Source organism: Crocuta crocuta, unplaced genomic scaffold (assembly GCF_008692635.1).
Source record: "Crocuta crocuta isolate KB4526 unplaced genomic scaffold, BGI_CrCroc_1.0 scaffold130, whole genome shotgun sequence".
In the NCBI taxonomy this organism is placed as follows: Eukaryota; Metazoa; Chordata; class Mammalia; order Carnivora; family Hyaenidae; genus Crocuta; species Crocuta crocuta.
Genome location: NW_027527920.1, coordinates 7,442,961 through 7,469,137, shown reverse-complemented (window position 1 = coordinate 7,469,137; position 26,177 = coordinate 7,442,961). Strand labels below are relative to the sequence as shown.

At 51.4% G+C, this 26,177-nt stretch overlaps 1 protein-coding gene and 1 long non-coding RNA gene across 2 annotated transcripts in view; both read left to right on the top strand.

Moving 5' to 3' along the window:
• The window catches only part of LOC144218666 (uncharacterized), a 68,136-nt gene extending 47,940 nt beyond the window's left edge, over positions 1–20,196 (top strand). The window contains exon 3 of the long non-coding RNA XR_013331214.1: positions 20,069–20,196. This is a non-coding gene — a long non-coding RNA (uncharacterized LOC144218666). The remainder of the gene's footprint in view (positions 1–20,068) is intronic.
• A 4,639-nt stretch (positions 20,197–24,835) lies between these two features.
• Positions 24,836–26,177, top strand: part of SMAD6 (SMAD family member 6) — a 74,893-nt gene continuing 73,551 nt past the window's right edge. Inside the window, exon 1 of the mRNA XM_077781166.1 lies at positions 24,836–26,171. Coding sequence (XP_077637292.1) covers positions 26,052–26,171 — 120 coding nt within the window. The 5' untranslated portion in view covers positions 24,836–26,051. The remainder of the gene's footprint in view (positions 26,172–26,177) is intronic.

The following is a 26,177-nucleotide window of genomic DNA, read 5'->3' as shown; positions in this document are numbered from 1 at the left end:
GCTGGGTAGTGTCCTCTCCCCGGTGCGTCGAACGTGGCCGCCTGCCTGGCTCCGCTGGTCTGGCTGAGTCAGGCTCCGGCTGCCAGCATAGTGACCCCGGGACAGCTGGGAATGGAGACTGGCGACAGACAGGAGGGAGAGGAAGGGGTGTGGCCAGGTTGGGGAAGGAGTGCTGGACCGACCAGTCCCATGGGGGTCTCATCTTGAAGAACCGCATGACCTAAAAGAACTTGCCGAATCTCTCTGGGCTGCATTCATTTGACGAAAACTTAGAGTAGACTTGGCGTGCCAGGTGCTGGGATGTGGTGGTGAACAGGACCCACGTGGTTTACAAGTCCTGGTTAAGGGCGTGACCACGGAATCCCAGCTCTCCACCCTACTGACTGGGTGACCTTGGGCAAGATAATCAACTTCTCTGTACTTCATTATCCCCTCATCTATAATTTGGGAGTAATACCTACCTCCTAGGGCTATGAGGGTTAAATAAATGTACACTCGTAAAATCCTAGAAATAGTGCCTATTAAGCCCTATTATTAAGTGCATAAGAATCTTCATTATTAGCTAAAGCTATCTTCACACTCCTGGAGCTTGTATTCATTGACTTTAAAATTTCTGGGGCACCTGGGTGGCTCAGTTTCTGAATGTCTGACTTCAGCTCGGGTCACGATCTCACGGTTCATGACTTTGAGCCCCGCATCGGGCTTGTTGCTGTCATCCTGTCAGCGCAGAGCCCACTTCGGATCCTCTGTCCTCCTCTCTCTCAAAAAATAAATAAAACATTAACATTTCTAAAGGTGCCTTGGTGGCTCAGTGAGTTAAGCATCCGACTCTTGATTTTGGCTCAGGTCATGATCTCACAGTTAGTGACCCAGATAGGAACCAAATCGGACCCTGCCATGACTCTCCTGGAAAAAGTTTCACCTGTAAGATAGAAAAACCACCTTGACATCCAGACCCTTCACTTTCATCCTTACTGATTCTTCCTGTTCTGTCTTTGCCACCGAAAACCAAGTTCCTCTTAACATTTCTTTCTTTTTTTTTTTTAACTGTATATTTATTTTTGAGAGAGAGAGAGAGCAAGAGAGCGAGCAGGGGAGACGTAGAGAGAGAGGGAGACACAGAATCCAAAGCAGGCTCCAAGCTCTGAGCTGTCAGCACAGAGCCTGACATGGGGCTCGAACTTACAAAACCACAAGATCATGACCTGAGATGAAGTCAGACACTCAACTGACTGAGCCACCCAGGTGCCCCTCCTCTTACCATTTCTTAAACATTCCTGTTCATTATATGTGTTGGCCCCTCTGCCTGGGGTCCTGTGCATTCCTTCTCTCTCTCTCTCTCACTCATTCCAGGAAGAACACCATCTTTTGATTTCCTCCAGGCTCCTGAGTACTGTCCCATTGGTGTGGGCGTGTGTCTGTGCATCCATCCTCCCCTGGACTACAAGCTCCTGGCAGCAGGCCGTCTGCTGACTCATTTTCATCTGCTCTTAGTAAAGGAAAGGCATGCACTACACTACATAGCTGTAGTTGACTGTGTCTGGGGCACCGTGCGAGGGTATGGTGGGGCAGTCAGGCAGTGACTCCAACGCCACGCATTTCTTGGGGAATTACAGTCCATCAGCAGTAAAACCACCATGAAAGAATGCAGAAGTCATTAAATGGGGTCCCCGTTTTCAAGACATTCTCACCATGCCCAGTTCCCCCCCAACCCATCCCTGTCTCCTCTCTCTGAGGACACGGAGTTCCTCATGATGAGTGGATATTCCCCAGGGACTAAGATATAGGACACACAGTGACTATGTCGTGGCTGTAGTTTTGTGGAAACCAAGTGGATGCCAAGCCTGGCCCCGAATAGCCTAGGTTCTAGGAGCAAAGAAGAGATGCTTCCAGAGCAAGGGCTCCCAGCCTATGTCCATCCTGTCAGATATATTTGCGAAGCCGAGTCTCTTCACAGAAAGAGGGGGCCCTCAGTCCCCATTTAAGTACACTCGGGGAGAAGAGGGACACTTCTGTGTCTCTATGAACATTCTGAGTTTTGTGCTACATTCGCATCTGACCTATTTTTTTTCAAATGAAATCATACGTTGGATGGTAATCAGATGAGCCAGGTTCTAGTACTGCAAATACCAATTACCAGTCTGCTCACCTTGGTCTCTCTGAGCCTCGCTTTAATAACCACCCAGTTCTCGGCTCAAAGAGTAGGCACAAGGGAGACCTTTGTAAACTCAGTGGGGCTGGGCACATTTAATTATTATTTACTCTTCACGCAGTTCATCCCAGCAGACAATAACCGAGCCCTTCTTTATGGCCACAGTGTATGGGTCTCTCCGTAGAAGCGTGGGTGTGCCTGTCTGGGCCTGTGGGTGTGGGTTGTGTGCTTCCGGACATGTCAGGGGGGTGTGGGGCATGACTGTGACATTGGCCATTACGGGGTCCCTGCCCCAATGAGCTCCTGAGGCAGCAGGACAGGTGACCAAGTGAATCACTTCCTCGAACACTCTTCACCTATGTCAAATCCCACTAGAGGGATGAAAAATGTGGGTGCACCGAGGCGGGGGCATACATTCAAACAGGGGACTTTGCATTGGCTATTCCCCCTGCTTGGAACACTCTTCCCCAGGACCCTCAAGGCCCATCCCCTTGCCTCCTTCAACTTGAGCAAATGTTACCTTCTTAAGGAGGCCCACCTGGCCACCCCGTTTATTTTTTTATTTTATTTTATTTTATTTTTTTAAAATGTTTTATTTATTTCTAGGAGAGAGAGAGAGAGAGAGAGACAGCGTGAGCAGGGGAGGGTCAGAGAGAGAGGGAGTCACAGACTGAAACAGGCTGCAGGCTCTGAGCTGGCAGTCAGCACAGAGCCCGACGCGGGGCTCGAACCCACAAACCGCGAGATCATGACCCAAGCGAAAGTCAGACGCTTAACCGACTAAGCCACCCAGGCGCCCCCTGGCCACCCCGTTTAATTAGCAACTCCATCCAGCACTCCCCAAACTCATCCCTGCTTTACGTTTAGCCAAAGCCCTTACTTCCAATAGCAAAGTTACCTATAATAAAACTAACTTAAAATACTATATATTTTACTCATTTTAATTATGTTTCCCTCATTAGAATGAAAGCTCCATGAGGGGAGGGATAATATCTGCTTTGCTCACTGCTGTGTAGCACCCCATTCCCCCTGGGCCTAGAATAGTACGTGGTATAGAGTAAGACAGTCCATACATATTTGGGAATACGGTGGTGACAGCGTGGTACTCAGGGGCTGATGGCAGAGGCCGTGGCCATGCCTGGGGACATAGCCGCAGGTCTGAGGCTGCAGCTGGGGAGTAAAGGAGCACCCTGTGATGTGGGGATCTCATGGAGATGTGGATGGTGGAGGTGGGAACATTCCAGCAGACTCGGGGACGAACACACGGCCTGGAGTGGGGCGCCTGGTGGTTCAGTCTGTTAAGCACCTGACTCTTGATTTCAGCTCAGGCTATGATCTCCCGGTTTGTGGGATCAGGCCCTGCGTTGGGCTCTGAGATGGCAGCTCAGAGCCAGCCGGGGATTCTCTCTTCCCTTCTCTCTTTCCCTCCTCCAGCTTGCTCTCTCTCTCTCTCAACAAAATAAACGTTAAAAAAAAAAAAAAAAAGACATAGCCTGGAGAAAACCTGAGATATTGTGGGGACCATTCTCCAAATTCTAGCTCAGTGCCCATCCATTCCCTCTGCTACCATGAGAATCTGAAACTGTTAATATGGGGGAGGAGAGATTCAGAGGCCCTGCTGGTTTGTTGGAGGAAGTGATGGTGGACACATTTGCAAAGACCAAAAGCCACCAGCAGGTCCCTTGCCTACGAGACAGTACCTGTGGGGGAGGGGGAGTAGATAAGATGTGTTTAGGAGGGAGGAGGCAACAGAAGTCTCTATGATGTCGGCGTCTGGATTATAGACTTGGTAAGCGCAGAGATGTTTCTGTGAGTCTCAAGAGCAGAGAGCAAGGCCCAGGTAGAGGGTGGCAGAAGAGGGGCAGAGTAGCCATTTCATTTTCGTGGCCCATTCATTTACTTTATCACACACTTAATGTGTCTGGACTCTGTGCTGGGGGCTGGGGGTGCCATGAGGAATCAGTACTGAACTTTGGCCCCATGCAAGGGAGAGGGTACCCTGGGAGAGATGTGACACCTCCAAAGAGGCTGCGGTTACACCCAGCTGGGCAACCAGGGAGGGCTGCCTGGATAGGAGGCATCTGAGCTGGGCTCTGAATGATGGTCAGGGGTTCGAAAGTCAGCTGATCCGTAAGCGAGGTCATCTGACTCAGGAGCTCCAAAGCAGGGGATTTTGATGTGTGCTATTTCATACAATTCACCAAACAGCCCTCAGAAGAGGTTGATCTTGGGACCAAATCCAGAGACGGTAAGTGCCCGCCCCTGGGTCACCAGCCTGAAAATAGCAGTTGGTTGGAACCCAGGGCTGTTGGACTCCCAGCCGAGGGCTCACCCTGTGGGTCCACAGCCTCCAATGGTTATTTGGAGTTCTTTTCACTGCTGCTTTCCAAGCGGCTATGGAGGAGTTGTCAGCTAATCCCCACCCCCCAGGATCTGGATCTGCTTCTGCCTGACCCTGGAGAGGATCCGGAACACAGACCAGTGACCCAGTCTCAGCTCCTCAGTTGCTGGCCAGGGGCAGGCGGTGGCCAGGATGGAAAAAGTTCATCAGACTTTGAGTCCGAGGGCTTGTGGCTGGTTCCCACTATGTCATTGATGTCCTGGCTGTATGGCCTTCGAAGCACTTCACCGATCTGGGCCCTTCAAGTCTCCTTCGCTGCCGGATGGGGACACGGTTCACCCCGGTATTCCCCCCCTTCAGGGAGTCAAGGAACTGAGGACACAGTGGGCATGACCATCCCAGAGAATAGCTCCCTGTTACTGTTTGGAGGGACTGGGGCTTGCCTGCGCCACCAGAATGATTGAGAGAATGTTACCGGACTGCCTCCCGCAAGCTGACTTCCTCTGAGCCCTCACCAGGCCCGGAGCTGAGTGCTTTCTGCACAGTAATTCACTGAGTGGCGCGTGGATTGGAAAACACTGGAAGGAGCACTATCGTCAATGGGTGTAGTCTGGGAAGATGATGGTGATGAAGCAGTCTGGCAAAGCATTGTGATTAGCAGACTCAGAAGTCTTTGAGAGCAACGGAGAGCTTTGGAGCCTGTGTGCCCCGGCCCCTTGGCACAGCTCTGGTCCTTCCCTTCCTTCATCTGAGTGACTGATGTTCTCAGTGTTCGGGCGGTCGGCTCCCTGCCCTCGGCCCCCCACCCCTGGATGAGGTATTTAGGCCCCAAGCCAGGCCAGCCCTGAGATTCCTCCTCCCGGGCAGCTCGGCTACAGACCCAGGAGGACAGCCAACAAGGGGCCAGGCGGCTTATCGCTCTGCGGAGCCGTTCAGCGGGCAGACTGTCTCACTGCTGCTGAGCCAGGCTGATAATGAGGACAGACCCTTGTGTTTACTGTGGCTGCGAGAGTGGGGCCTCCTGGGGGCGGCCCCGGCTCCTCTGGGAACAGCCTGTCTGTTTGCTGAGATACCATCACATTCCTGCAGCCTTGGCCACCCCAGGATGGATGGGGGTGGGGTGGGGTGTGGAGATGGGAGAGGAGGAGGAAATATGACAGCTGCTGGCCCTCTGTCCCCCTGGGGCCCCACTGGGGAGGCTGCCGCACTGGATCCTCCGGGGGTCAATAGTTGTCTGGCCCCATCGTTAAGCCCTTCCTATGGGTCATGAAGAGCCAGCACGGGCCCACTTTGGGCCCACTTTACTCTGTAGTTGACAAAGTATTTTCTCCACAATTATCTATTTTTGTTCTTCCAGATAACCTTCCATGTAGGCAGTCTGGGGTGATGAAGTGTCACATGAGAGAGATGCCCCAGCAAGGCCGGAGCAGAGGCCAAGGGCACGGCCGGACACTGGGATAGGAGCTGAGTGAGCCCCGGCTGACCAGACAAACCCACAATAACGCCAACACGAAGAATGCTTTCTGCGTGGTAGTAGTCACTGTCAAGAGCATTTTAGGTAGGTTAGACTGTTTAACCCTCACAGCGAATCGGGTGAGGTATGTGCTATTACTGAACCCGTCTTACAGTTGAGGACATTGAGGCAGACCCAGGCAGAAACCAGGAGTGCTGGGATTGGAAGTCGAGAGTCTCCCAGTTAACCACTGGGCTACACATCCAGCTTGAGGCCGGCTAACGATACATAGGGTTCTCCCTGGCTTACGAAGGCAGTTGGCATTTACAGCTGCACAAGTGGCCTAGCAGAGGTGAGAACGGGCTTTGGAGTTAGGCCTGGATTCAACTCCCAGCACTGACACCAACGAACCCTGAGGCTGGCCCTCCCCTGAGCCTCCGTTTCCTTCACTGAGAAGTGGAAGTAACACCTGCCTTCGCAGTGGGTGTGAGAAATGTTGGGCGAGAAGGTTCCAGCTCACGGCAGATTTTCATTAAATACTTTTATTACATTGACAGCTGAGTTGGGGGAGGTGGCGTGCTCCAAACTGAGACTTGAGAAGAATCTCTCTGAAAAGATAGGCCGTCTTCCTTGGCTAGGGAGGCACAGAGCAGGAGTGACATCAAGCTGAAGGGATCTGGTGGCTTCAGAGCACACAGCATGATCAAGTGATTGGGACTCTGGCTTCAGAGCTTGGGAGATTCGAGTTCAAGTTCCATTGTCCATCCAGCACGTGCTCTCTGGGTCTCCTTGGGGAATCGCTTAACTTCTTGGAGTCTGTAAAATAAGAACACTAAGAGTACCTTCCTCATAGGGACGTGGAGAATGGGTGGAGTCATTCAGGGAAAGGAGCACTGGGCACCCTGGCCGGCACATAGTAAGTGCTCAACAAAATGCTGCCATCAGTGTGGGTGGGGGTGGGGTCGTAGACAGAGGAATGGCCCCAGCAAAGGTGTCCATGTGCTAGAACCTGGAACCTGAGAATATGTTAGATTACATGGGAAGGGGGATTGTGGATGCTGGTGGGCTTGAGGTTGCTTATCTGCTGACCTTGAGCTGGGGAGATTATCCTGGCTTGTCAATGTGGACCCACTATAATCACCAGGGTCCTTACAAGTGGAAGAAGGAAGGAGAGAGAGAGAATTAGTGTCAGAGGGCTAGGAGGAGAAAGACTCCCCCAGCCATTCTTGGTGCTGAAGATGGTGAAGGGGACGTGAGCCAAGCCTCTAGAATCTGGAAAAGTGCCCTCGAGCCCTGGAAAGGTATGCAGCCCTGCCAATGCTCTGATTTCAGCCCCGTGACACCTGTTTTGGACTTCAGACTTCCAGAACTGTAAGGCAATAAAATTTGAGTTGTTTCAAGCCACTGTGTTTGCAATCATCTGTTATAGCAGTGAAAGGAAACAAATATAAGCTGTGAGTTGATCCTTTAAGACCGACAGGATGAAAACAGGCAGAGGTGAGCCTCAGACACACAAGAAGAAACTGTACCCCATGGCCTTTAGGCTAGAAAGCCCAAAACACTTTTGAGGACCGATGGGAAGTCTGTTTGGTTCTTTGCAAAAATGGCCACAATTCTCCATCCTTGCCCACAGCCTCTCTGCAGTGTAACTAGGCAGCTCTCCTCATCAAGAGATGGGGTCTGCTTCCCCCACACCTTGAATCTGCAATTGGTTCTATGGCTCGCTTTGGCTCACCATAGATGAGTTCCGAGCCTGGGCTTCAAGAGGTTTTACGCACTTCTGCATGTACTCTTGCAGTCTTTGAAACCCTGCCCCCAGTGTATGACCAAGTTCAGGGGTGACAGGCAGCCTCTAAAATGGCTCCCAATAATCCCCACCTCCTGAGATGAATGCTCTGTGTAATCTGCTCCTATTGAGTGTTGGCTGGACCTGGTGCCTCGCTTCTAAGAAATAGAATGACACAAAAGACATGAGTTGGCACTTCTGAGATCAGCTCATGCAAAGACAGGCTGACTTCCATGTTGCTTTCCCTTTCTTGTTCTCTTGCTGGCTTGCTTTGAGGGACTCTGGCTTCTCTATGGAAGACCCCTATGGAAGACCACACATGGCAAGGAAATGATGCTTCTGGCCAAGGGCTAGCAAGGACCTGAGACCTGCCAAAATCCAAGTGAGTAAGCTTAAAAGCAGACCCATCACCATTGGAGCCTTGAGATGATTGAAGCCCCAGTCGATATCTTGACTGTAGCCCTGTGAGAGTCTTCGAGCCAAAGACACCCACCTAGGGGCACTAGGCTTCCTGACCCCCAGAGACCGTGACAAAATGGCAGTTTGTGGTTTTTAGCTGTGTAACTTGTTATGCAGCTATAGATAACTAATACAGCACCAGACAAGTCTGCCGTGTTGTGAGTGACATGTGGCCCATTCACTTCCTTTCACCCAGCTAGACAACCAATAGACATGAGAGGGAGGCCTTCTCAGACCAGCTAACCCTTAGTCAACCTGTCAGCTGCTTGCAGAAGTGGGATTGGGCCAAGCCAGGATCAGCTGTGCCTGGCTCAGAGCAGCAGAAGCTCTGCCTGAACTTGGACTCGGTAGCAATAATGTACATTGTTGTTTTAAGCTACAAAGCCTTGGGATGATTTTGTACTCAGCAGTGGCTGACTGATAGAGCCTGTGTATTCAGGGGGCTGTGCGTGCAGTGGGAAATGGGGTAGGGAAGCTGGGCAGGGGCCTAATGTGGAGGGTTTTGTTGCCAGGTTAAAGCATCTGGAGTTTAATTTGCAGACAGTTGGAACAGGTTTTGAGCAGTAGGAGAAGATCATGATCAGAGCTCTGTTGAAGAGATTTCTTGTGGTAGTGGCATGAATCAGAGGCAGGGGGATCATTTAGGGGGCTGCCGTCATGAAGCAGATGGGCAGTGACAGAGACTTGAAACTGGGAAAAGGTGAGGAATGGGAGAGAACAGTAGAGGTGGAATCAATGAAAACCATTCTGGATTGGGTGGGGGCAGGGCATTGGGAGAATGGAAGTTGGCACCTGGTTCTGTTCCTGGGAGCCTGAATGGTTGGTGCTGCTGTCAACAAAGACGGGGAGGTCGGCATGGTGGATAGGGAGATGGGATGGATAGTTTGGCTTGGACTGAGAGTCTAGTGCTAAAGAGGCCTGGGAAGAGGCTCAGGAGACAGTGACTGAAGACTGCTGGGGTGCCTGGGTGGCTCAGTCAGTTAAGTGTCCGACTTTGGCTCAGGTCATGATCTCACGGTTCGTGGGTTCGAGCCCCGCGTCAGGCTCTGTGCCGACAGCTAGCTCAGAGCCTGGAGCCTGCTTAAGATTCTGTGTCTCCCTCTCTCTCTGACCCTCCCCTGCTCTCGCTGTCTCTCTCTCTCAGAAATAAATAAAACATTAAAAAAAAATTTAAAGACTGCAAAGGGAGCTTTATCCCCTGCCTAGTGTACTGTCAGGTCTCAGATTGCCCAAATTCAGGGTTTGGGAATAGCACACGGTGGTGAGTTAGCCTGGGCTACCAAAGGTGAGTTAGCCTGGGGATACCAAGGGGCTCCCAACAACAGCTATTATCACCCCCTTGGACTGAGAAGTCCCTGAGGACAGGAGAGAATGTGGTATGGAGGAGCGCTGCCTTTCAGGGGCTGTGGTCTTTGGTAGAAGATGCAGGTGACCCATGGTAGCCCAGCAAGGAGAACACTGGGGAGTAAGTACTCCAACCACTCCTTCTTCCTGCCCGGGAGCACTTTCTGGTGACCCTCAGTGGCTGAGTCCACCCTGAAGGCAGAGGGTAAGGTGGCCCGTTGATGGAGCCCTTGCACAGCAGCCTTGCAGGACGCAGAGGGGCCAGGGTAGAAGAGGGTGCGTGGAAGATACCTGGCCACCTCATAGATGAAATTTCTGCAGCTTAAGTCAATTGGTGACCCCATTCTGGCAAAGGAGATTTGAGGGGATCTCTGCTTGGAGTGTCTGGGAAAAGGTTCTTGACGGTTAGGAAGGAGACGGCAGGAGAGCTGTTCTTCGTTGTGTCTGATGTGATGGCCAGAACTGCGACAGCCGTGTTGTCGCTGTGGGGGAAGCTGGCCAAAGTCAGAACCAACCCCACTGAGGATGGAGAAGCAAAGAGATGGAAAGATGGGTCCTTGATGACCTTGATGACCTGCTCTGAGACCCTGCTCTACCTTTGAGCTTCTTTTTTTTTCCCCCACAGGATAACAAATGTTCTTATTATTAGAGCCATCTTGAGCTGGATTTCCCATTACTTGCAGCTCTAAGTTTCATAATAGGTAGAGCTGCCACCCACCATCTCCAGGCCTAAGTGCGACCCTCACACCTCCCACAGACTGCAGGCCAAGCTGCCTGCGGGGGCTGCACTGACTGCAGCAGATTCAATGCAGAATCACAAATGCTTTTCTCGTCTGTGACAGAAGAAAGAGTCAGAAGTGGACACAGGCTCTTCCCTGCAAATGCTGCGCTGTTGCTACAGATGACTTGTGCTGTAGCACTGACCACAGCAGACAGGCGTCCACGGAGGCGGGTGATATAGGGTGGTTGGGGCATAAGTCTTGTAGGCTGTTGTGACCCGCTTCAAGTCTACCTCTGCTGCTTTCTAACTGTGTGACCTTGGACAAGTTAGTTAATGCCTCGGGGCCTTGGTTTTCTCCCCAGAGGCGGTGAGGGTTGCATCAGAAGAAAAAGGCAAAGAGCTCTGACAGGAATCCCAGACCTGAGAAGTTGCCCTCAAAAGACTTTCTCCCCTCTGTTTTCCTATTTCTTTCTGTGGCTGGGTTGAATGCGAGGGAGGTTGGGAAGGGTCCAGAGGGATATGGGCAAGAGAAACCACTGAGACAAAGGAAGGAGATGAGCTCCCAGAGAGCAGCAACTTGACTTAGCACACAAAAGGGCCCCTGTGTGTTTGATGTATGAATGTACGATTGAGTGAAAGAATCAATGGGAAAAAAAAAAAAGAATAAGAGGTTAGAAAGATGGGGAATTTCACCCACAGAGAGAAAGGCTGATGGAGGGCTTTGTCAAATTCCAATGAGCAATACCCAGGGTGCATTTGGCAGATCAGTCAGGAGAGGCTAGGTAACGCAGTGGTAACAAAAATCTCCAATCCCAGTGGCTTTATAACAATTATGTTTGTTTATTGTTGAGGTACTACATGCCTCAAAGTTATTCAAAGTCACTCAGAGATTTAGCTGAGGGAAGCTCCATGCTGACTTGCTTCTATAATGACAGCGGGAGGGTACATAGGAAATGGTAAACTCCACACGGGCTCTCAAATCACCTGCCCAGAAGTGTTTCACATCACACCTACTCATATTTCATTGGCCAAAGCCAATCACGTGGCCATACTTGAGTCACAGAAGCTCGATCCTACATTCCCAGAAAAGAGGACTGACAGTTCGTCAGCAATCCTAACCCCCACCATCCAGGGTATCAGTCAGAGGGGCGCTTGGGCTGAATGAAGCACAAACATGGCTTGTTTGGCCTGTTTGGTACTTTAATTTTTTTTTTTTAATATTTTTATTTATTTTTATGAGAAAGAGAGACAGCGTGAGCAGGGGAGGGTCAGAGAGAGAGGGAGTCACAGACTGAAACAGGCTCCAGGCTCTGAGCTGGCAGTCAGCACAGAGCCCGAAGCGGGGCCCGAACCCACGAACCGCGAGATCATGACCTAAGTGAAAGTCGGACGCTTAACCGACTAAGCCACCCAGGTGCTCCAGGTACTTTAATTTTTTTATAAACCTTTTAAAAATAATTTAATTAGAATTTTTTTCATGTTTGTTTATTTTTATTTTTGAGAGAGAGAGAGAGTGTGAGGGGAGGGGCAGAGAGAGAGGGGAAGACACAGAATCCCAAGCCGGCTCCAAGCTCTGAGCTGTCAGCACAGAGCCCGATGTGAGGCTTGAACCCACGAACTGTGAGATCGTGACCTGATCTTAACCGACTAGCCACCCAGGTATCCCTACACTTTAATATTTTTAATAGGGTTTCCAACGTATATGACATCAAGATATGCCATATACAAATCTGTATAAACCTGGCTAACTGTGAAAATTTGGACTCTGGTAATAGTCCAGTTGTGTTAATTAGGATTAAGTTGGACAGATTATAACAGAAAAACTCAAAATAACAGAAGCTTAAATAAGATAGCTATCTCTTACAGGAAAGAAGCCTGGAGAGAAATAGACAGCCCAGGACTGGGGCTGTAGATTCAAGAATCATCAGGGTCTTAGGCTCCTTTTTCTGTCTGTTCTGTTATCCTCCGCATATAGTTCCCATTTGCAAAGATTGCTTCATGGTCCATGATGGGATGTAGGGCTCCAGCCAGCACACTCGTACTCCAGGCCAGAGAAGAAAAGGTTGAGGGCAAAAAGGGTGCCTCCCAGTTGAGTTGACTTTGGACCACCTTCCCAGAATTCCTGCACAAAGTTTCTACTCACATCTTATTGGCCAGGAATAGTCATATGATCATATCAAGTGCAAGGGAGGTTAGAGATAGTCATGTGACTATGCTCAGGCCAAGCTAGTTTCTTTCCCCAGGATAAAATTTGCCCAGCTGAGAATAAATCCTTAGTCTGCTATTCAAGAGGAAGAGGGAGAACCGAGATTGCCAGAGGTACCTAATAGTCTCCGTCAGGGGTTTGCAGTCCTGATTGTCTGAAGCGGAATAACAGATGCTTCACTTACACTGGGCCTGAGCTTACCAATTTGCCACAGGCTCCACCACTCCCTAGTGCCTCCTCTCCCCACCACTCAATGTTAGTTACGATTTATTGTTGGGTTTATGCCGGCTTTGGCTTTCTTCGTGGAATTAATAGGAAAGAGAAATATTTCCCATGTCTCTGTTAAAAATCAAAAGAGTAATAGGTATACCAACAGAGACATGTGTTTCCACAAAGATGAGCATAGAAGCATATTTGGGGCAGAGAAAAATATTCCTAGCTGTGTATCTTGCAAACAAGGTATATGGAAAAAAAAATGCAATTGAACACACTGTTATGAAACAGCCGAGTTGCTTTTACTCACCGCTCGGGCCTGGCAGGCATCTTACTGGTTGCGCAGCTCCCTGGGAAGACAGTGGGGCTCAGATCTTCCTGGTTCTACTGGCTCACCCCTCTCCCTGGGAGGAGAACAGCCCCATTTTGTCCAACCCCTCTCACCCCTCATTTGGAATGATGTCGCCCTTCTTTGTATTCAGGGCTTATTTTGAGCAAGTTCAAAACCGTCTTGCAAAGTTCAAGATCATTATGGCAGGCAAAAATGCAGTGAAATAGCACACCACTGTCAGTTAATTACTAAAAATCCTTTAATAGCTGACATTATTATAAATTATATACCCATTATGACAGGGACAATTGGGCTCTCTGTTTTTCTTGCCCTGCATTGGAACCCCAAACAATGCCGTCTTGTTGGGGAGAATGACCTGGGTGCACTTGGAGGCAAGTTGGGAGTTTACACGGACTACCTATGCTGACCACAGCAGCCTGTGGGCCTCTGAGGACACCCTGTCCCTGGGTGGGGGTGAGGCAGCTGCCTGACAAGGCCTCGGGACCAGCCCTGTCTCCATTCCCACCTGTCTGCCCCACTGCTGTGGTTACAGGGTCTCTTCCCATGGGCTTCCCAACTCCCTCTGCCTTGTTCCCTTCTCTTTCCATGTCTACTCCTAGCTTAAAGAACCCCTCCTCCAGGCAGCTTCCTCTGATTCTCCTTCCAAAGCTCAAGACACGTGGTAGGTTGGGTTTCTTTTGCTTTTATGTTTGAGTCAGGTGCACAATAAGAGTCAATCTCGATGATTATTTTACAAATGTGTATGCTATGTAGCCCCCTCCCAAATCAAGATGTAGAAGTAACTCAAAAATGTTCATGTGCATGGAAATTCCCTCCGGAGCATGTAAAAAATGCAGCTTCTAACCTCCCCCCGAGATGCTGATTCAGTGGCCGGGGACGCTGGTTACTTGCACCAGGTCTTCGGGTGGGAGGGGGCCCACAGCCGACCCTTAGAGAAACCCACCCAGTGCTTGCTGGTGAAGTCCCTATTTCTTAGTTATTTCCCCGTTAGCCGGGAGGCGTGCTCTGGCCCCTTCATGTCAGTGTGTCTGTCCAGTAAGGTTCTGGGCCAGGAGTGGCATCCACGGGGTGAATCCAGGATGGGTGCAGTTTGAAGCTACACGATTTGGGGAGGCTGTCCTTTTACTTTTAAGTGTTTATTATTATTACTATTTTTTTAATGTTCATTTATTTTTGAGAGAGAGAAAGAGAGACAGAGCAGGAGCAGGGGAGGTGCATGGAGAGAGGGAGACACAGAATCTGAAGCAGGCTCCAGGCTCTGAGCTGTCAGCACAGAGCCTGACATGAGGCTTGAACTCACAGACCAAAAGGTCATGACCTGACCCAAAGCTGGATGCTTAACCGACTGAGCCACCCAGGCACCCCAAGTGTTTATTATTTTTGAGAGAGAGAAAGTGCATGTGTGCACACACTTGCAAGCAGGGGAGGGGCAGAGAGAGGTGGAAACAGATCTGCGATGACAGCAGAGAGCCCGACATGGGGCTTGAACTCATGAACTGTGAGATCATGACCTGAGCTGAAGTCGCATGCTTAGCTGACTGAGCCACCCAGGAACCCTGGAGAGGTTATCTTTAGGAAAAGTGTAGGGCCTTGGGAGGGTCCCCTACAAGGGATGTGTATACTATGAATCTACCTCTGGGATCCACTAAGGGTCCGTGGTCTTAGATGTGGTCAGGGTGAGATGTCATCTACTGGGCAAATCAGAGCAGTACCCCTCCCCCACTCCTTCCATCCGCAGGAAGATCTGTATGATGCTCAGCCCTGCCCCCTGTTAGAGTCGCCTGGGGGAGCTTGAAACAAAAACCAAGCCCTGGCCCCACATCAGATATTTTGATTTAATTGGTCGGGGGTGGGACCCCGGGGTCTAGCAGTTTTTAAAGCTCACAGGTGATTCTAATGTGTCTTCCATGCTGAGAGCCCCTGAGCGCAAGGCCTGACTTTGCATTCGGAACTGTTTTCACCTGCTCCAGATGCCTACAAAGAGATCAGGTGACTATACCTCCTGCCACCCTCTTCCTGTTGGCTCTCCCTCCAAAAGGGCCAGGCCTCCTGGCTGTGGTCAGTGTCCTCCATGCCCACCTCCAGAGGTCTCCCTCTGCTGGGGATAAATCAACCAATCATATTAGGCGAATATCAAGCACCTCCTTCTCAGGGCAGCACTGTATGTTAGCAGGGAGGAACCGAACTCAGGAAGACAGAGAGAATCCCAAGCAGGCTCTGCACTATCAGCACAGAGCCCCACTTGGGGCTTGATCTCATGAACTGTGAGGTGATGACCTGAGCCTAAATCAAGACTTGGGCACAAGGGAGCCTGGGTGGCTCAGATGGCAAAGCGTCTGACACTTGGTTTCAGCTCAGGTCATGATCTCACAGTTCGTGAGTCCCAGCTCCATGTCAGGCTCTGCAACTGGCAACATGGAGCCTGCTTGGGATTCTCTCTGTCTCCATCTCTCTGTCTCTCCCCCTCCCCAACTCTGTCTCTATCACAATAAATAAATAAACTTAAAAAATTAAAAAAAAAAAGAGTTGGACACTTAACTGATTGAGTCCCCAAGTGCCCCAGTCATTTAATATCTTGATCTTTTCATACTAAAGGCCACCTCACTCTTTTTCTTAAAAAAATTTTTTTAAACGTTTTTTTATTTTTATTTTTATTTTTTATCTTTATTTTATTTCTGAGAGAGAGAGAGACAGCATGAGCAGGGGAGGGTCAGAGAGAGAGGGAGACACAGACTCTGAAATAGGCTCCAGGCTCTGAGCTGGCAGTCAGCACAGAGCCCAACGCGGGGCTCGAACCCACGAACCGCGAGATCATGACCTAAGCGAAAGTCGGACACTTAACCGACTAAGCCACCCAGGTGCCCCTTAAAAATTTTTTTTTAACGTTTACTTACTTTTGAGAGGGAGAGAGGGACAGAGCATGAGCAAGGGAGGGTCAGAGAGAGAGGGAGACACAGAATCTGAAGCAGGCTCCAGGCTCTGAGCTATTAGCACAGAGCCCAACACGGGGATCGAACTCACGACTGTGAGATCATGACCCGAGCCAAAGTCTGATGCTTAACCAAGGCGCCCCATGCCTCAGTCTTTTTCAACCACAGGATGATATTCCATCATTTGTTTAATGAGACCCTCTATTGATAAAGTTAAGATTGTTTACAATCTCTTTAGTATAAAGTGACTTTATAGAGCATAACCCATAACCCATAACTATATGTGTACATCCTTTCACTCGTGTGCAAGCACATCTGGATGGTGTCTGTATAAAGTGGAATCGTACTGTCAACAGGCATCGTACTGCTACAGGGAGGGGAAGAGGGACAGCTTCTAAGGGGGAGACCAATTTGGCCGTATCAATCAAAAATGAAATCCCTAGGGGCACCTGGGTGGCTCAGTCCATTAAGCATCTGACTTCAGCTCAGGTCATGATCTCACGGTTCATGAATTTGAACCCTGTGTCAGGCCCTGTGCCGACAGCTCAGAGCCTGGAGCCTGCTTCCAATTCTGTGTCTCCCTCTCTCTCTGCCCCTCCTCTGCTCACACTCTGTCTCTCTCTCTCTCTCTCTCTCTCTTTCTCTGTCAAAAATAAAATAAACATTAAAAGATATTTTTAAAAATGAAATCCCCACTCTTCAATTCCTAGCACCTCCTGGTTCTAGGCTAAGGGTAGAAAGATGCACTCAGGCTGAGCTCTTAAGGGGCTCTCAGATGGGGACAAATCCTTTCCAGCCCTGAGAAAGGAGGGATGTAAGAATGTCAGGACAGTGCATGGAAAATGGCCTTGGACCTGTCACTGGGGCGAGAGAGAAAACGTTTGTTCAGAGGAAGAGAAGGAAGGGCATTCCAAGCAGAATGGTCAGCATGCGTGAAGACTAGATGTCAGAGAGCGGGACACAGGGGAGCTTTGGGGCATTCCGAGGGGCAGGCCCTCTCCTGTTCAGGGCCCATGTGGTCGTAGGGACAGGAGGTAGGACCTTTCCCTAGGGGTGTTGGGAAGCTACTTTTTTTTTTTTTTAATATTTTTATTTATTTCTAGGAGAGAGAGACAGAGTGAGCAGGGGAGGGTCAGAGAGAGAGGGAGTCACAGACTGAAACAGGCTCCAGGCTCTGAGCTGGCAGTCAGCACAGAGTCCGACGCGGGGCTCGAACCCACGAACCGCGAGATCATGACCCAAGCGAAAGTCGGACGCTTAACCGACTAAGCCACCCAGGCGCCCCATCAAGGGAAGCTACTTTTGAACGCACTGGCCATGGGGACCCATTGAAGGTTCTGTGTGGGAGCCTCAGGGTCAGAGAGAAATGCTAGAAGGTTCTTTCTGGCCACCATGGTATAGAAGAATGATTGAATACAGACATTTATTCAAATTAACTCCCAGTCCCTGAGGGAGGGCTCCTTGTACAAGGGCCTTTGGCTTCTAGCTAGAGCCTAGCAGAAACCTGATGTTGAAGTATAAAGGAGCCATATGCCTGGACATTGTCTCTTCAGAGAGGGTCTCTGTATTCCCCTGAAGGCTGAGGGAGTGAGCCTCCCAGGAGGCCCAGGGGTCGGTCTGGGGCGGTGGTCTCATGCCGCTCACGCTGCCGTTCTTTGCAAGTGTCCCTTCTCTGTCAGAAGCTCATGAGAACCTTGTATACACCATCTGGGTTAGTTTTATTTACTTATTTTTTAAGTTTATTTAAGAGAGAGAAAGTGCAAGTAGGGCAGGAGCAGAGAGAGAGAGAGAGAGAACCAGAGAACCCCAGGCAGTCTCCACATGCTCAGTGCAGAGCTCAATGCAGGTCTTGAACCCAAGAACCATGAGGTCACGACCTGAGCTTAAGTCAGACCCAACCAACTGAGCCTCTCAGGTGCCCCTGGCTTAGCTTTCATATTAAACATGGAATATATTGTGATATAAAAATAAATTTCTCCACCATCCTTGAGTCAAATGAACTCTCTAGAAAAATTCTTTGACTTCAAGAGCCCTCCCCTTTTGTTCCTCCCTCCCCTGCCCAGTTGCCCAGCCTGAGAAGGATGAGAGTTACCTACGGGGTGCAGGTAACCCAGCTGCACTGCGGCAAATCCACAGTCCTTGCCCTGACCTGTGTGCAACTGCCTCCAGTCCCCTTAACAACCTTGTCTTGCAGCACTGCACTCATTGAAGCCTTCATTCATTCATTCATTCATTCATTCATTCATTCATCCATTCATCTTGTATTTCTGAAAGCTGGCAAGGCGCTGCCCTCCCCTGTGGCATCCACACAGAGCGGAATAAGGATAGCAGCTTTAAATGCTTTGCATAATAATCTCAGTCTGTATTCACAGTGACCCCAGTGAGGTAGGTACTATTATTACTAAGCCCATTTTCTGGAGGGAAGCTGACATTTAGCGAGGTTAGGCAAAGTGATCAAGGCCACTCTGTTAAGGAGCAGAATCAGAATTAGAACTCAAGCGGTCTGACCCCAGGGCCTGGCTTCCTACTTCCTGCACTACATCCTCAGCACACTTGGGGAGAGACGCCCTAAGCACTGGGAAAAGGGGCAAGGAGCCCTGTGTGTCAGAAAAACGTCCATTTGGCATGCCTGTGTGGCTCAGTTGGTTAAGCGTCTGACTTCGGCTCAGGTCATGATTTCGTGGTTTGCGAGTTCGAGCCCCAAGTCGGGCTCAGAGCCTGGAGCCTGCTTCGGATTCTGTGTCTCCCTCTCTCTGCCCCTCCCCTGCTCATGCTCTGTCTCTCTCTCAAAAATAAATATTAAAAAAAAAAAGAAAAAAGAAAAATGTCCACTTGCTTCCTGGCTCTCTGCAATTGGCCTTGTGATCTTAGGCAAGTAACCCTCCTTACCTGGTACCTCAGGCACCCCCATCCTGCCCCCTTCTGCTCTGCACTTATGAAAGACTGCTTAGAGGGTGGAAACTAGGTACAGCCCAAGGGGTGTGATCGGAAACACTGGTAGGGGAAGTTTCTTTTGGTCCCTTCCATAGCCAACCTTCGGTCTCCAGGCTACTTGTCACGGTGAGGCACCGAGTCCTACTGTGGGGAGGAACCTGAATCATCCCACTCCCACCTTGGGCAGGTAGGTCCAGAGATAAGGAAACTGAGGCTCCCAGAGGTTAGTTTTGACAATCCTGTTTACCCAGGCTTAACGTGGCAAAGACTGACTCCACACTCATTTCACTAATAGCCGCTATTTACTGAGCACGTATTAGGTGCCAGGTATGGCACTAAGCATTTTATTTTTATTTTTTATTAAAAAATTTTTAATGTTTATTTTTGTGAGAGAGGGAGATAGTGTGAGCAGGAGAGGGGCAGAGAGAGAGGGGGACAAAGAATCCGAAGCAGGCTCCAGGCTCCAAGATGTCAGCATAGAGCCCGATGTGGGGCTCGAACTCACAAACCACGAGATCATGACCTGGGTGGAAGTCGGACACTTGACTGACTGAGCCACCCAGGAGCCTCTGTGCTAAGCATTTAATCTTCAAACGATCTCCCAATATTATTATTAGAAGTTAAGTCTCGGGCTCCCCATCTGGAATCTCTAACCTACAAGTAAGAGTAACACCTGGTTTAGGGATTATCCTAGGAGGTAAAGGAAGCTGCCCCAGGCCACACAGCTCAGGGGTAGTGGAACAGCACTTGAACCCAGGTCTGTTGGATTTAAAAAGTAACGGGTAAGAACCACTGTCTGTACTGCGCAAGCAGAGGTTGCCTGGAGTGCCAAGAGTGAAAGCAGCATTCACTTCCTAGGGGCTGTGGTAATGGGTCCCCTAATTATAGACAGGGCCAGGAAGAAAAAAAGTCATTCTTTCTGGGAGAAAGTAATAAGAAAACAATCAAATTAAACTAACCCAAAAGCCTGAAAGTAGGTGAAATTAGCAACTGGTTAAATTACTGTTTCCGCAGTGCATGTGTCCAGGTGGTCCTGGGGCTAACTTTATTTGGTGATGTGTAAAACTATTTTATGTATTTGCTTTAAACTGATAAATATGACTAGCACATTTGTGACTCTGTGGATATTGTTGCTTATGACAAGGCTAAATAAGACTTAACTGATTTTTTTTTTTAGGCTCTACACCCCATGTGGGCTTGAAAATCACAACCTTGAGCTTAAGAGTCGCTTGCTCCACCGACTGAGCCAGCCAGGTGCCGCAAGAGTGAATTGATTTTAAAAATTAAGCAAGTAACTGTCAATAACATGTGTACACTGTTCAGATGTTTTTTGCACACTCCCAGATATGTAACAGCAAATCATGCTCTTTCTGTCTTCAAATATGTCCGGGATTCAACCGCCTGTCCCCAAGCTAGCAGGGTCATGCCTGGGCCACTGCAACCTTCTCCCTCCCCTCCAGACCTTTGCTCCCAGCTCTGTCCCCTGAGGTCTATTATCCACATGGCCGCTAGAGGGAGCCAGTTAAAACAAGGCAGAACTTAACCCTCCTCTTCTCAGAACCTCCAGGGGTGCTCAGCTCACTCAGAGGACAAGCCAAAGACCCCACAATGGCCTGTGTGACCCTTCAGTCTGTCCCCCAGCATTTCTCACATAGTATCACCTCTTGGATGGTCCTGATACGTGCCAGACACGTTCCTACCTCCAGAACCTGGTACTTGCTCTTCTCAATGCCCAGAACATACTTTCGCCACTATAAGTGCTTTCCTTACCACCATTAAGACTTTGTTCCAGGTGCCTGGGTGGCTCAGTCTGTTAAGGGTCTGATTTTGGCTCCGGTCATGATTTCATGGCTCATGAGTTCGAGCCCTGCATTGGGCTCTGTGCTGTCAGCGCAGAGCCTGCTTCGGATCCTGTCTCCTCTCTCTGCCCCTCCCCTGGTCATTCTCTCACTCTCTCTCTCTCTCAAAAATAAAATATTTTTTAAAAAAGAATATGTTTAAAAAAAGACTTTATTCAAATGTCACCTTCCCAGGGAGGTTTCCTGCCAGTTTCTTGGAACCATACCTACCCTCCCCTGGCATTTCTCTCTCCTCTTTGTTGCTCTGTTTTTGACCTCTGCACCTTTACCTTCCAATATGCTATATACCAGATTATTTTGTTTATGGTCTGTCCTCCCACTAGACTCGTTGAGCTTAGGAATTTTTGTGTTTTGTTTCCTGCAGGTTCCCTAGTACTTATAACATGGCCCGGCATCCCACAGAAACTCAGTAGGTATGTGTTGAATGAATGAACACAAAGTTCCACTTACGCACATGTGTGTTTTTCAAGAGACAGGGAGTCCATAGCATTCACCAAAAGCTCAGAAGTGTTGTCTACCACCTATGGGTGCCCCGTCTCCCCTATTCGGGGCCAAGTAGATTTACCTTCCAAAAGGGCAGATGATACTACTTAGCCAGTTAGGGCTATAGTTATTCTCTATGAGAGTAAGATGTAGGGCCTTGGTTTATCCATCAGTCTCCTGTGAAGTGGGTTAGGATGAATCGTTCACCCTCCCAGTCCATCTGACTCCAGCAAGATGTTGCCCTGACTTCCTCTGTGGTGCTACTGTTATAAACAGTGGCCCCTAGAGCTTGCTGCTCTCCACCACCAAGAAGCAAGTGCTCCCTTGTATGAATTCTGCTGTTTCATGCCTGTGTCTTCCCAGCTGATATGGAAACTCCTCAAGGGCAACGGACCACGTTTTCTTTTCCAGGACCAGGCACTAAGAAGTTAACACTCACATCCAGCAGCCTGGGGTTCAAGTCCCAACCCTGCCACCTATTGCCTAGGTGACCAGAGACAAATTACTTATGCTCTCTGTTTCCTTCTCTAAAAAACAGGTCTAGTAAGAATGTTGACTTCTTCATTCTGTTGATTTGGGGCAGGGGTGGGGGTGAGGATCTGATGAGACAGTGTGTATAAATGTTTGATACAGGATGATGATGAGCACGAAGCTCGGTGAAGGGAGTGATTTGAATTCAACCACCTCACAGATCCTGAGTGCCCACTATGTGACAGACGTCATGCCAGGGACTGGAGAGAGGAACGGAGCAAGCGCGGTCTTGCGCCTATTAACCTTCNGGCGGGGGGGGGGGGGGGGTCTCAGATGGCCTGTTTCTGACTCCACTCCCTCAGCACTGCTACAGGGTGGCGGGGGCCTGAGAGCTTCACCGTTTCTGCCCATGTGGGGCTTACGTTCCACAGATAGGACAGTGGACATGGAATCCGACGGCTATGAACCATGAGAAGCAGGGTAAAGAGAAAGCACGGGGTGCTTTGGGAAAATACTGGAATAACGGGGAGGGAGCGGTTTTGAATCTGAGGGGTTAGGATCACTTCTCTGTGAGTTACTTTGTGAGTAATACGGCCGCAGGGACCTGTGGATCAGCAGCTGGCATTGCACCTACCTCCTCTTCTACACCCCCAGGGAACTGGAGCTTGTTTCCAGAGGGCGGTGCAGGAGGGTGCCCTTAGGCTTTGGCTCCCCTAGGCCCTGTCCTGCTGGGCGCTCACACACCCTCTAGTGGTCGCAGTGCAGGGTGGTGGCTAGGCTGGATGGGCCCTGAGAATCCAAGGACAGTGGAACTATCAGTGCCCTTCCCTTCCCGATACTATCTCCACTCAGAGGCATCTTCCTGTAATGAGGGAGGCCTCTGGGTCCTCATGTCATTTAACTTTGGTAACCGCCTGGAGCATGATTCCGAGTCCCATTTTACAGATGAGAACCCAGAGGCTGATAACGCTGAGGGAGGCTTAGGAAGGTCACTGCTGAACTCAGGCCTACCAGACTCTGGTTTCAGTGCTCCTCGGAGGGCATCCAGCAGGCACCTGATGGCACCTCGACCCCTAATGTTGCGTCTCTGCATGAGCAAGAGCAGAAGCTCAACCGTGAGTTACTGCCCAGGGAAGGAGGGAACCCATCTAGAGCCTGCTGCCCCATTAGACACCTACACACCTGCACCCACCCCGCTCAGCTGGCTGGGTTCACATCCCACCTCTGAGACTAACCGAAAGCTTATGCAAGTTAAAGCTTCTGTGCCTCAGTGTTCTTATCTGTAAAATGAAATAGTGGTAACAACCATACCTACCCCCAAGTATTTGGGGCCTCACCCCATAATACTTTCATTCAGCAGGTCCAATGGACCACATTTGGAAAATCACTGCCCTGGAAGCCTGTGCTCCGGCAACACAGACCCACACACTGTTCGTTAGCTTGTGGGGTGAGCGCGCACACTGGTTTATGTCCATCTGGTCTTGGCATTTTAGCACTCTCAACACTATCTGGTCACTGGTGAATTAAACGGCAAGTTCCTGTGCCTCCGTTTCCTCATCTGGAAAATGGAAAGAATAATATTACCTAGCAGGGTGGGCGGGAGAATTCAGCGACTGAATCGTTATAACGCCTGGACCATGGCCCTGCCCCCAGTAAGGAGTCAATAGGCGCCAATTTATTATTATTGCAATCCACGGGCAAACCAGCGAATACCCTGATGAAAGAAAACTACTTGACCCTGAATTATTCTTTGTATTTTCCCCCCAGGGGCGAGAAATAACCGAAAGGACCACGAGATGGGCTTCTGGGTGCTGGTTACATAAGCGATGTATTCACTTGAGAAAATTCATCTCGCTGGTCACTTGCGGTTCCAGCGCTTTAAATGCACTCTCTCCTAGGATCTTCAGGTCCTGTGAGGAACGCCGGGTAGGCACCCCGTTTTCCAAACAAGAAACTGACAGCTATCTTGATCTGGCCGAAGCAGTAGGGGATGCGGGTGAGGAAGCTTCTCGGCCCGGTCTTGCTTTCGAAAGAACAAGCACGTCCCCGGGCGAGCGCGGCGCGAACAGTACCTGGCTCCAGGTACAGCTCAGCAAATGGTTCCGAGTCCTTCCGGAATACCCCGCCCTTCCCCCCGCGCGCACACAGACTCCGGGCCCCGCGGGGTACTCGCACCGCCGCGCACTCAAAGGGCCAGCCCCACACGTGGGCACCCCCGGGGGAGACCCGCGCGCCGGCGCCCCCGCGGCCCCCGCGGGGGAATGGCGCCCAGCCCGGGGCCAATGAGAGTAGCGGAATTTCTTTCATTCAGTGCGGGGCCGGGCTCCTGCCCGGANGGAGGCCCCCCGCCGCGCCGGCTCCAGGGGCAGGAGCGGCCTTAACCCTTCCCGCGCCGGGCGGCCCGCTGCTGCCGCCGCGCCCCCCCAGCCAGCCCCGGACCTTGTGGGCTGGGACCCTGCCCCCAACCCACCCCCATTCCCTTGGCGAAACGTCGCAGGGGAAAGCAAGACCCCGAACCCACACGCTTCTCGGTGGTGCAGAGAATCAGTTGGGGAAAGGGGAGGAGGAAGCACCCGGCCTCGAGGGGGCCCGGGACTGCTGGCCGTCCGCCTAGCTCCGAGGGAGAGCCGTGGCGACCGCGAGGAGTCGGAGAGAAGACGCTCCCCGCCTCTACCCCACCCCCTGCAACTCCCTACATCGGGCAAGCCTGGAGACCCCTTGCGCCAAGCGTCCCAGGTCCCTCATTCGGCCCAGCAGAGCGACCCCTGACTACGGCAGGGGGTGTGGAGACCATGTGCCACCACGGAAGATCCCCCTACCCTAACAGATCGGCCGCCCCCGCTCCCAAGAGACTCAGGCCAGGAAGGCACACACGCACACCCATTTTTATTAGCCTTGCCTGGGATGGGGGTTTGGACCAACTCTAAAGTGCAATGTGTGTTTGTAAGTTTGTGCACAAGCCAGGGAGAGGCAAAGCGCCCCGTTTGCATCCAAGTCTCAGCGGGTCCACTGAGCCTTCGCGCCGCTCGCCCGTGGTTTGTGTAACTCGCGTGTGCGTGTGTGCGCGCGCGGGTGTGTGTGTGTGTGTGCTCGCTCGTCTCCGTGCCCGCGGCGCAACACGGGCTAGAAAAGCGGGCCGTGGGCGCTGTCAGGCTCGGGGCGGGCGTGCCGGGGCGAGCGTGGGGCGGGAGTCCGGGCTCGGCCCGCCCCGGGAGCCAGCCCCTCGGAGCCTTGGGCCCTGCAATGGGACGTGTTCTCCTTTAAGAGTTAAGAAACTTGAAACCTTGTTTGCGCAACAATCAGCGCCGCGGAGCCGCCAAAGTGTCTAGACTGGCATATGATGGGAGGCAGCCAATGACTCCGCGGCGCTCCTCCGGGGGCCCTCAGTGTGCGTTTGAGGAGAACAAAAAAGAGAGAGAGCCGAGCGGGGGAGCGAGCGAGGGAGCCGAGCCGAGAGAAAGAGCCGCCGGGCGCTGCCTCGCCAGACCTCGCAGGGACCGCGGGGCCACCGGGAGGCACTTTTTGTGGAGGGGGGAGGGGGACGACCTCTGCAGCCGCGGCGCCCCGGGCGTCCGAGCGCAGCGTGGGGCGGGCTGCGACCTCTGCCTCGGTGGATTGCATTTTTAATTAAGGATTCCCAACAGCTCTTTGGGATTTTTACAGTTTCCACTCATGTGTTGACACCCGCGTTCAGGAGAAACTTGCTCCAAGTGCATCTAGCGCCTGGGACCTGAGACGGAGTTGGCTTTTCGTGCATGCAGTTCCAGGATTTTGGTTTTGTTTGGGCTTTCTTTTTTCTTTCTTTCCTTTTTCCCCCTCTTCTTTTTGCAGGGAGTAAGAAGGAAGCTGAGGGTATCAACAAGCCGGCCTTTCGGATCCTGCAGGAAAAGCCCATGTAGTTAAGCGTTTGGGTTTTAAAGACAGGGCTGCCCCGACACATCTGGGGGGTTCGGCGCGAGCGCTTTGTGCTCATGGACCAGCCGCGCAACTTTTGAAGGCTCGCCGGCCCATGCGGGGTCTTTCTGGCGGAGGGCCGCTTGCAGTCCCCCTCCGGCGCCAGGACTGGAGTTGCTGAGTCGCCCGGCCGCCGGGGTCCATGTAGCCGCTGGCCCGGCGCGGACTGCGGCTCGGCGCGCGCGAGTTCCCCGCCGTCCCGGCCCGGCGAGCTCCCTCATGTTGCAGCCCTGCGGCGCCCCTTCGACGACAGGCTGTGCGCGATCTGCACGGCGCCCGGCGGCGGAGCTTCATGTGGGGCTGCGGCCCGCGCAGCCGGCGCCTCGCTGACGGAACGGACCCCCGGTAACCGGAGACCGCCTCCCCCCCACCCCCGGCGCCAAAGGATATCGTATGTTCAGGTCCAAACGCTCGGGGCTGGTGCGGCGACTTTGGCGAAGTCGTGTGGTCCCCGACCGGGAGGAAGGCGGCGGCGGCGGCGGCGGCGACGAGGATGGGAGCTTGGGCAGCTCAGCTGAG